Source organism: Schistocerca cancellata, chromosome 9 (genome assembly GCF_023864275.1).
Source record: "Schistocerca cancellata isolate TAMUIC-IGC-003103 chromosome 9, iqSchCanc2.1, whole genome shotgun sequence".
In the NCBI taxonomy this organism is placed as follows: Eukaryota; Metazoa; Arthropoda; class Insecta; order Orthoptera; family Acrididae; genus Schistocerca; species Schistocerca cancellata.
The window spans coordinates 407012580-407024946 of NC_064634.1; the positions used below are offsets into that span (position 1 = coordinate 407012580).

Consider the following 12367-nt stretch of genomic DNA (forward strand, 5'->3'; position numbering starts at 1 on the left):
ATTAGAAAGTATGAGAGAATAAATTGGAAAAAAGAGAGAGAGGGAGATTAAGCCTGTATGTGTGGGGAGAGACTCGCCAAAATTATGGAAGAACTAAAGATGGATGGAAAAAGACCTAGAGGGCGCCCAAGAACACCGTGAAAAATGGGAGTGAGAATATCTGTCGAAAGGAGAGGTGTGACCTGGCAACAACTGGATGAAGAAAAGTGGTGAGAGGACCGAGCCAAATGGAGAGTACTCATCAGCACCCAGCAGTCTCGAGAGAGAGAGAGAGAGAGAGAGAGAGAGAGAGAGAGAGAGAGAGAGAGAGTTTTAGTTATCTCTATTGCCCAAAACCTTGAAAACATTACTAGTCTTGTTTACAACTATAGTGCTCACTTAACCAGATAGTGATTGCTCTCATTATTTGCATTTCACACCAGTGACTAATTCATCAAATTATTATTCATTGAAATTAAATACCCTTAACCTCAGCCCATCACAGATTTAGTTTTAAGTAATTGCAATTGAAAGCGTCTGTTATCCAGGCACACTTCAAAAAATTTCCATCAGACATCTAACAAGCTTCTTTATTTATTTATTTTTTTTAAGAAGTACTAAGTCGAACTGCAAAGTTTTAATTTTGACAAAATGTGGGAACAGTAATAGTTTCTTCTAAATAAAATTATTTACCATCAAATTGTGATTAATTGTTGTTTTAACTTCTAAAATATTCAGTAATATAAATTTCAAGTGGAAAGCTGTCTCTGCCGGAAGGCAATAACAGCTCAGAACCCTCCATTAAATGAGAGAGAAAAACATAGAATGTATAGTAAGCTACAACTACAGGTGTCCGGCACATATAAGGCAAGAATTGCACACACTTATAGAATCTGAAGCTCTATACACATTAAAATATACCTGCGCGAGTACTCTCCTCAAGAGGTGCAGTCTTCTAGCAAAGTCCTCTCTTGTGATCTGGCAGTTGTGCACCCTCACACACCGGAAGAGTGCGTCATGGGACAGAGGCCGCCTCGCAGCTAGCATTGCGTTGAGCAGTGGCTGCACCTTGGCAAACTGTTTCCTGCTGAACAGCCGTTGGCACAGCCACAGGTACAGGCCATTCAGAGTTCCCGGTATTTCACGAACCTGAGGATGTCGTATACAAACACGTTTTAAAAAGGCACTGACTTTTAACTCGCATTTATCTAAAATTACATTACAGTTATCATATTCTATATGACTATTTAGAGGGGTGTCCAAATTGTGGAAAGAAGTCAGAGATATATGTGCTATATGACTGATGACCTATTTTAAACAATACACTTTCTTAGTGAATTCCACTGATGGAATCTTCAATTATCAGTTGAGTATAGTATCTCAATAAGTTTCCTACTCATCATCATCCAGTGAAGTTCACAAGAAGATTAAAAATAGGAAACATGTCAACCCTTTGTTTCAAGACAATGATGATGTTGACACCACACTACAATAAGTAACACATCTGAATATGAACATCCCTATAATATGTCATCACAAACATTACTTCAGTGTGCCATTTGTGTGCTGACTGTTCACTGGTGCAAGTGCAGTGGCAGATTATAGTTACATTGCGAATTAACACAAGTGCTATTTTAAATCTCTGGTACTGACTTGTTCCGGCCAAAATTGAGCACTGCCTATGGTAGCAATAGCATTGGGGATTTTAGTACCTTCCTAGATTTCTCACTTAATAGTGATTCTTGAACCTATAGAAGCAGGCTTTTATAGCACTGCTAGTGTCTCTATCAAATCTAACCAGGTCTGCTTTTTTAGCACTCCCTTCACATTATACTGTGTGTCAAACCAACATGAACCACTTATAATGTACTCCTCTGCATACGTTCAGTACCCCTATAGTATCTGGCATGGAGCCTACACACATTAGCAGTGTTTATTTATTTATTTATCAGTCATGCCATTGTAGAAACGATCATGTCATACACAGAAATTAACAATATGGAATGTACAAAATGAAATTGCCTACTACATGTATCACTATATTTACAATTTCTTTACATAAGAATAGTGTATAATAATTTCTTTACCAGTAATAACTACATATAGAATACATAGTAATACATAGAGTTGGAGCATAAATTCATAGCACTTCTCCATACTTTTAATGAACACAACAGATACACACACCGGAGACCTTAATCACCAACAATATATTCTCCCTCACTATTTACAACAGTCTGTCAACATTGCGGTAACTTTTTGAACCTGTGACTGTAGAAACCACATGGTTTTGAAGCAATGAACTTGTTGAGCCATGTCTGGAGCGCATTTTCATCTGAAGAGAAGGTTCCTTTAAGGCTGTTCAATAGAGATCAGAAGAGAGGAAAATCTGAGGGCACAAGATCGGGTGAATGAGGTGCATACAATTGCTCTTGGACTGCGCCTACAGGACATCTCAGGTGTTGACAGTAAATGTCAGCAGTGACAGTTACACTCCGGGGAAGCAATCTGTAGTACACCACATTGTCGCTAGTCCATAAGATGCATAAACTTATCTTTCATGGACGTGCGCATTTGTACTGGGACTTGCTGCTTATGTTAGCATAAATGCACCATTTCTCATTAGCATTAGGATAGGAATGATCGGTGTTGTCCACAAGCCAATTGATTTATGGCAAGCAGAGATGCACACATGGCCACCTGCTGATTTTTCTGATTTTGGCTTAAAGCATGTGGAACCCGTAAGCCTGATTTTTGAACCTTGCCCAATGCATGAAAATGTTGCATGATGGTGGAATGATCACCACTCAAAAAGAGAAAACCACATTCTTGTCATGTTCTGTCAACTGGCATTATCCCCGTACATGTTACAAACGTTTTGGCTGCATAAGCTGCTGTCACCCCTCTATTGAACTCAAATAGAAAAATATTTTGGAAATGTTCTGATTACTCCACTGGGCTCTCCATTTTCTAGCGTCCACAGCTCCACTCACTATCACTGAATGACAAAACAACATTATGTAAACACAAACAGCAACAGTGAACTGCAAGTAAAAAATGACAGCAGATAAATAAATCAATTTCAAGCAGAATATCAACATACAAAACAAAAATGCTATGAACTGACGCACCAAACTAATAGATAGTAAAGTGGTATAATATAAACTGAAACACATAAAAATTTAAACTTCTCACAGGATTTATCACACAACTGCATTACACACATTGGAGCTTCGTTTATAAAATAATTTTCTTGCCCTTTAAAAATGTTGATTTACTAAAGAGCAACATTTATCAATTAAAAATTTCCTAAGTATTAATGTAAAATTTATATCGTCCTTCAAGTCTTTAATGTATTGCACCAATGCATTATAGAGTTTAATATCTAAATAGCTTAAATGTTTCGGAGTTCATGATCTTTCGATTTGTTCTATGTGAATACCATTCCCCTTCCTTGTGTTATAGTTGTGACAGTCAGCATTTGTGTAGAGACTGCTTAGATTTGCTTTGGTTAAGAGTTCACATTTAAACATGCAGGGTGTATCAAAAAGAATCATCCAATTTTTAAAAAATCATAACAATTTTGTTATGTGAGATATGTGCATGAACAAAGTACTGTTGGAAAGAGCAAACTCTTGAGTTTTACATGGTTCCCACTAGGTAGCCACATTGGCATCTGGAATTGCGGGAATTTTTAAATCAAAGGATTACTGAATAATGGATCGGACACACTGGAGCAAATGATTGTCTTACATTACTGGCTTCCAAGGTCACCAGACCTCACTGAATGTGATTTTCTTCTTGTGGGGGTTTATGAAAGACTCTGTTTATATGCCACCATTACCAACAACAATGAATGAACTGAGACATTGCATAACAGCAGTTGTGAAAGCTGTAACTATAGACATGTTTGCTGCAGTGTGGGAACAATTTGAATATTGCATTGACAAATGCCGTGCATCTCAAGAGGCATATTGAACAACTATGAAAAGTTGTAAAAAAAAAATCAAAAAACAAAATTCATTGTATATGTTTATTAGTTTCAGAAACACAGACATGCCAAATCTGATGATTCTTTTTGATACACCTTGTATAAAGTGATGGCAGAGTAAGTATTCCCAGTTTCCTGAAAAGAGGTCTGTAGTGAACTCATGTAGGACTGTGGGTAATTATTCGAACAGTCCACTTTTGCAAAATAAAAATTTCTGTTAGATTTTGAACTGATCCAGAATGCTATTCCACATGAGGCAATGGAATGAAAATTTATAACTACACCATTCTGATGCCTTTTAAAGTGCAAACATTTGCAATAACTCTCAGTGCAAAGCAAGCTGATTTAAATCTGCGTGTAAGGAAACTTAGTGTGTTATCCAGTTCTAGATTAATGTCTTCATCATGAATCATTTTACCAGAGTGTATATAATTTGTTTTCTTTGCATTCAGTGTATGTCTAAGTTTATTTGCACTGAACCAAGTCTCAATACTTATTAGGATGTTATCAGTCATGGAATGTCAAGAGCTTTTAAAGTTGCTCACTATTAGATTCGTGACATCTACATATAATAAAATTTAGGCAGTATCATATTGTAACTTGAAATCATTCACATACATGAGAAAGAGTAGTGGTCCTAAGATGCTGCCTTAGGGTACTTCTGAAGGAACTCCTTTCTAGGAGGGGTTGTGTTAGTGAAAAATTAATTGAGCCATTGGAGGTAAATCTGTAAGTGAATAGGAAGACTACGACAGATGGTATATGAGTGGAGGATGGGATTCTAATACAGTGAGACCAGTGTGACACCTGTACACAATGAAGTAATCAGCCAAAGTAGTCAACAGTTTACAAGTATCTTGTGGTCGCCAAGGATTTCATGAAAGAATGTAATGAAACTTTCCAAAATCCGATGGAACGCGATGGCTATGAGGCAGTCGCAGCTTGTGGTTTGGCCGTATTGGGGAAGGTTACGAATGTGTTACCAGTGTGGTCAAATTCTTGAGCGTAAGAGAGGCCTGCAGATTTCTCTCTATTCCCTTCAATAATTTCTAAAAATACGTCCTGAAGATGGAAACATCTAAGGGATATATTACAAAAACTGTAAAAATTCACCTTAAGAAACAAAATGAAACTTGCAAATAACGAGCCTGAAAAAGCAACCGCCATTAGAAAGCAACGGACTTGATAGCAACTGAAAGTAATGACACATTTTGCGTTTTCATTTCATCTAATCGTTCATGAAACTCGCGGAAGGTCCAGCCACTGTTTGAAAGATAACAATCAGTATCAACAGTTTCAAAAAGTTGACTGTAATTGGTTAAAACCACTTAGAAAATACACAATTGCTCTCTGATAATTCAAATGCTGTAATATGTCATTGACAAATATGTTTTACTACTGGCATTCCATATTGACTTACATTTAACTTTTTGTAAACGTTCAAGTCGCGCTGTTTGGTTTATCACTGGAGTTGCAAGTAATGTACTTAATTCTACCTGTAGATGGCAGCACAATCACAAGAAGTGTGCCTGCACAGTACAGCTCAGTTTCCTAACTGCTGTCATCACAAGAGCAGACAACATAAAGGGTGATCATCAAGCACAGCACTGGGTGACTTATTTTCTTTGGGAGCAAGTGTAAACACTGCAGATGTTTAACGGTGATTGGTAGCAGTATGTGAATAGAGTTCGTTGTCGCACTCATTGCAGGACAGCTCCTCGCGGATCCCGAAGTCTGCGAAAAGACGTCTGCTCAGAGGTTTCTTCATAGCCCCGAATGGGTGGTAATCACAAGGGGGCAAGTCAGGACGACACAGTGGGTGTGGCAGTATTTGTAACCCCATCCTGTGATAGTTGCCGTGGTTTCCCGACTCATATGGGGATGGGCGTTGTGTTGCAAGAGCATATTTCGTGGCGGTGTACACTCTCCACACACTGTAACCACTGGTCTGTGTACATACACAGTGCTTACGTGCTCCTTCCACAGAAAACACGTTGTCCAGGTTGTCCTTGATTATCACACTTCATGTTGTCCAATGATGTAATGACAGGAGTTGGGAAATTGGGGTATACTGTGGAGGGCTTACAGTTTCACAATTGTGCTGCCACCTGCATTTAGACAAAAATACTACATACTTGCATCTGTAATGAGCAGTCAACCGCATGAATGACGGGAAAATGTACACACACAAACAAACGTGACACTTCACACCATGGCTGATGGGAGCGACCGTAAAGGCATTTCCCATTTACCGTTGCTCTCATCAGCCACCGCGCCGAGTGTCAACTGTGTTTGCGCATGTAAATAATTCAATACGGAAAGCCCTTCGCAATACACAGGATGCCGTAAAAGTAGTGCATCTATTTGAAATTATTGCTGTGACTTTGGAGATTAATCAGGAATACGTGGAGTAATAAAGAATATTTTTCTACAATTGAACTGTACTTCACACATCGACAACGAAGTGTTGAACGAGACCAGCAGACATACAACAGAAAACTCCGTACTGGAGCATAAAACATGCCATAAAGAAGAGGTGTCTGTCAGTCTATTGAAACTGGCAATGTTGCAGACTGAGTCAGTGGTGGCCGTCCAAAATCCTCGCGGTACGCAGGGAATATTGAATATGTCCGCAGTCTCCAAAAGTCAGTTCACCGTAGGTCTCAAGAAATTGGCATGCCAAAATTCTCATTACGCAAAATTTTAACAGCTTACTGATACACATTTCCCTACAAAATTTTAATTTCCAAAACGATATTGCCTGCAGTAATACTGCAATTTGCAAATTAATCTCTCTTACTGGCAAAAGAACACATGAAACTTATGATAAGCGATTAAGCTCATTGCCACTTCAGCAGTCTTGTCAATAGAACTGTCGCATTTGGGGCACGGAACAACCATAACTTATCCGCAAAAGATCTCTCCACAACTGGCGTGTTACGTTGTTGTGAGAGACCGTGTTGTATTGTACGTCCCATGCATTCTTCTTCTTTTTCTAAAATGCAGAAAAATTGATTAACACTGTGACTGTTGGACATTACCTAGGCATGTTAAACACTTCTCCAAGGTCATTAATGGCTGTGAAAAAAGATTGTGTTTTCAGCAAGACGGCGCAACCTACCATATGGCACTTCTTCGAGAAATGGGTAATTTCCAAGAATGATTGGCTATCGAAATCACTGGGTCCAAACTACGCATACGGTATCGAACGTGCGATCGTAAATCGATCATGCGACTCCGGTGGAGGGCGTTGTGATCAATTATTTGTGATCGTAATTTGCATCTGTTTTCCGTCGTTCACTTACTTGTTCTAAATTACATACCTCCGCGAATTATTTGTGAGTTGCTAGGGAAACCCAGACGATTTATGTCGTTAGTAACTGGGATCTCTGGTGTTCTTGACGTTTCTTCGACAGATTCTCTCACATGGAAAAATCTAATTCCATGTTTATCCAGCGTAGAAAATTGTTCGATTATTTGTCGCAAATAAGGTGTACTACCGGACGAGGAAAGAAGGGACTGTGTAGACTGTAGTGGTGCGAAGTGTGTAAAACTTCGTAAGAACAGTTTCGATGCTGAAATACCGTTACAATTTCATTGCGGACAGTGCAAAAGACGAACGAGTGTCAGGAGGAATACATGGTTCGACTCTTCCACATTATCCATCCAGACCACCGTCATGGACTTCCATATGATGACAACACCGACGACGAGTAAGGTAGGTCGTCTCCTTTACAATTAAAAGTATTTTTGTAACGCTCTTCTTTTGTCGTTGCTTTTGTGACAAAACGTAAACATACTCATAACGCACGTCACTAGAGTCGTATGATCGATTTACGATCGCAAGTTCGATATGTATCGTTTGGCCGCAGCGACTTCGATAGGCGATCATTCTTGGAAATTACCGATAAATATTTTCCTAGTCGAGTCGTGCCGTAATGGAAACATAAGCTGGTCACCGCGATCGTCGTATCTCTCGAATCCTGAGATTATTTACTTAGGGTTTCTCAAAGACAGTATCTACAGGAATAAACAACGGACAATTGCTGCCGCGAACTTTAACATGAGACCTTGCCGAAGGTCATGCAACATAAGCACTCTGAGAACATCGCATGGTAGTTTCCAATGTGGCAGTTTGTCGCGAATGCAGCAGTGTGGTTTCCGCTGGTGAGGGGCGCTGCGAAGCGACACCTCACACTACTAAAAAAATTATTAAATTCGATGAACACGAGCACTTCTACGAGCAGATATGTGAACTGTCAATTACACATCTAAGTGAAGTAGCAGCAAGATTATTAGTTGAAGTCGGCACAAAAATGACAGCAAGATTATTAGTTTAAGTGATATGAGGATACACATTGCTATGAAAAGGAGTGGCCCACTTACTTGGGGCGAGGCTCGAAGAAAAATTGTTCATGCCACGACAGTTCGGAATTTCGAGGTTCGCATGGTATTCTATAGCAGACATTGTCAACCTTTCGTGACCAACAAGCCTGATCCACACTAACTGAAGTTTACGGGCCACCTGGTCACGTGACACAACAGCAGTGCTCCGAGCGCATACTGTCAAAACTATGGCGTCCGTGACTATGTTTCTGTGGTAACGTACCGATATCCACGACACCCCTAGGCCGACACGCCACGGCAAGAAGTTATGCCTCAATACACGAGTTTTTGAGAGTACATTCAATTTATAACAACCCCGTCTTCAGATTTTTACATTTATTTACGCATCGTGAATATTGTTTACTTACGCTGTTTGACAATAGCTACGTATCTTAAAAACTTCCGCAGCAAAGTTTTGCAACTAAGTTAGTAAAGAAATAATGTTCATGGCATGTAAATAAGTGTAAACATCTGTTCAGATGGGAAGCCAGGCATCTTGAAATGAGATCATGGAAAAATAACGCCCCTTTAGGTAACTGGCTGCATCTATTTTATAACGAATTGCTTTCAGTTTCAACTGTTGTGTTCTAAAACGTCTATAATTATTAAGAATTATTAATTAATGTTTCTATGAGAAGGAACAGAAAAACAAAATATAGTAATGAAATAGGAAATTCTAGTCGACAAGCCACTTGGAGTAACAATGCGATTTTTGGTCACGGGCGAAAACGCCAGTTCTGCAGCATTGGATATAGCTCAACGCTGGATGGGGCGCACGGCACCCCGAGACATTGTCCTGCATGCTTGGCCTCCAAGATCGCCAGACATTACCCCATGCGATTTCTTCTTCTATGTGTAGGAAAGTGTGCTCATCTCTCCGTTACCTCGTGACATAGAAGAAATGAAAAACAGAATAGCAGCCGTCAAAACTTGTGTAACATTGTGTAAGGTTTATGACAAATTTAGCTAACGTCTAGATGTTGTTCGTGCTGCTGCTGGTGGACATTAAAAGCATCTGTAATAACACAGAAAAAAAAAAAAAATTTTGCGAGTATTTTTCAGTTCATTCCATGTTTGTAGTATATTTTTATCGATAAATATGAGTTTTGAAATCAAGCACCCCGTACTATACAGAAGCCAAACTGGTAGCGGGCGAATAACAGAACGGCGAGTTGTCAAACTGAAAGTACTCGCCCTCTCACGCTCAACATGTAATGGTCATACGGAGAATATTTTCGCCGGAATCAATACTGTTCATCAATATTTCTAACTAAACTTCGTCTGAACAGGCCTCGGACGGTCCAACGGCACCGACCGACCGCCGTGTCATCCTCAGGCGATAGGCGTCACGGGGAGCAGATATGGAGGGGCATGTCGTCAGCATTCCACTTTTTCGGCCTTTGTCAGTTTTCGTGACCAGAGCCGCTGCTTCTCAATCAAGGAGTTTCTCAATTGGGCTGACTGCAGCCGTATTGCAAACAGCGTTCGGCACAGTTGGACGCTCACCCATCCAAGTGCTAGCCAAGCCCAACAGCGCTTAATTTCAGTCTTTCTTTCTTTATTCGTGTCAGAGCTACACTAAAATGAACACATATACAATACAAACAAAGAAAACTATACAGTATTCACCCAGAATTGGGCAACTTTGATAGCATTGGGTGCTGCAGACGTTAAGTCCTTCATGCTACAGCTGGTAGGGCATGAGTTACATTTGAAGACGTGCCGGGTTGTCTGCAATTCACCGCATTCGCATAGTGTTGTGTTGGCAGTTGGAAGTTCCATTTAAAGAGATTGTCCCTCGATATTGCGACTTCGGTCCGTAGTCTGTTCAAGGACTTTCAAATGACCCACTAACAGTTAACTACACTGACTTTAATTTCAGTGATCTGACGGGAACCGACGTTGTCACTGCAGCAGGTCCTTGACCATCAATACTTCTCGTACTGACAACATGACAAAACTCGCCGTCAGAATGTTATTATACTGACGTACTGACAGTAACATTCAACGTGTGCGGCCTCCCTTCTTTCCGTTGGTTGGTTGGGGACCAAACGGCGAGGTCATCGGTCCCATCGGATTAGGTAAGAATGGGGAACGAATCCGGCCGTGCCCTTTTAAAGGAACTATCCCGTCATTTGCCTGAAGCGATTTAGAAAAATCACGGAAAACCTAAATCAGGATGGCCGAACGCGGGTTTCAACCGTCGTGCAAGCGAATACGAGTTCAGTGTGCTAACCATCGCGCCATCTCGCCCGGTCTTTCCTTCCTTGTGAAATTTGTTCTATGCTTGGGATACCTGAAACAATACATCGATATATCTGAATCAGTTACGCGATATTTTCGATCGATATTAATCCCGTCGTTATACCGTTAACATCAATATTTTGTGGCAATAAAATCAGAAAATAATACTTCGGTCATCTAACTCCTAACAGAGAAAATTTTACTTTTACTTCCTTTTTAATACTGAAATAATTACAACATATGAACGGTGCCTATAGTTTTTGCTTTAAAGGTCTTAGAGAAATTTTGACTTGTCAATTGTGTAGTTTGGTAACCCTCTCTCATTTGAAAGTAACTGTGGTAGAAAAGATTGAAATGTAATTCTCGAAACGTGGGAGGTAAAAAGAGAGTAACTCCAGACATTGAAGACATTTTTCCAGAATTATTAGTATATTTATAGAATCAATAATCCTTTTACAATCCCCATTCTGAAACCAGGCAAGAACCCTTTGGAGGTGGACAGCTACCGCCCCATTAGCCTCACCAACGTTCTTTGCAAGCTTCTCGAACGGATGGTGAGCCGGCGCTTGAATTGGGTACTGGAGTCACGGGGCCTTCTGGCTCCGTCTCAGGGTGGGTTCCGTAAAGGCCGCTCCGCCGCCGACAATCTGGTGAGCCTGGAGTCGGCCATCCGTACTGCCTTTGCCCGCCGTCAGCACCTGGTCGCTGTCTTTTTCGACATGCGGAAGGCGTACGATACGACATGGCGTCATCACATCCTTTCTACGCTTCATGAATGGGGTCTTCGGGGCCCTCTGCCGATCTTTATCAGAAATTTTCTGTCGTATCGTACCTTCCGCGTGCAAGTCGCAGCCTCATATAGTTCCACCCACGTCCAGGAGAACGGTGTGCCACAGGGTTCTGTTTTAAGTGTCTGCCTGTTTTTAATAGCCATTAACGGGCTCGCTGCGGCCGTGGGAAATTCTGTCTCTGCTTCCCTGTATGCTGACGACTTCTGCCTTCCTTACAGCTCTACTGGCATTGCAGCTGTTGAACGTCAGCTACAGGGTGCTATCCGCAAGGCGCAGTCTTGGGCTGTAGCTCATGGGTTCCAGTTTTCGGAAGCCAAGACCTGCGTTATGCATTTCCGCCGGCGACGCACTGTCCACCCGGAGCCGCGGCTTTATCTTGCCGGCGAACTTCTTTCAGTGGTGGAATCACACAGGTTTTTGGGGGTGGTTTTTCGATGCCCGGTTAACTTGGCTGCCTTATATCCGGCAGCTTAAACAGGCGTGTTGGCGGCATCTAAACGCTCTGAGATGCTTGAGCCACACCCGCTGGGGCGCCGACCGATCTACCCTGTTGCGGCTCTACCAGGCGTTAATCCAGTCCCGTCTGGATTATGGGAGCCTGGCTTATGGGTCAGCATCCCCCTCTGCGTTGCGGGTGCTGGACCCAATACTACACAGCGGGATCCGACTTGCCACTGGTGCCTTCCGCACCAGCCCTGTGGACAGCATCCTTGTTGAGGCAGGTGTCCCTACACTGTGGTTACGACGCCAACAATTACTGGCTGCTTATGCTGCCCATGTTTTTAGCTTGCCCGGGCATCCAAATTACCGTGTCCTGTTCCCGCAGTCAGTCGTCCATCTGCGAGACCGTCGGCCCCGGTCGGGTTGTCCAATCGCCGTACGCGTCAAGGAGCTTCTCTGCGGGCTTGGGTTTTTCCCTGTTCCACCTCCTTTCCGGGCACCTCTGCGTACACCCCCATGGTGTGTTTCTCGCCCT

The 12367-nt window shown here is 41.7% G+C and overlaps 1 protein-coding gene across 1 annotated transcript in view; it reads right to left on the bottom strand.

Annotated features, from left to right (window-relative positions):
* LOC126101455 (ankyrin repeat domain-containing protein 50) overlaps positions 1–12367 on the bottom strand; it is a 148791-nt gene that overhangs the window by 96115 nt on the left and 40309 nt on the right. The window contains exon 6 of the mRNA XM_049912108.1: positions 901–1128. Within this exon, the coding sequence (XP_049768065.1) occupies positions 901–1128 (228 nt within the window). The remainder of the gene's footprint in view (positions 1–900; positions 1129–12367) is intronic.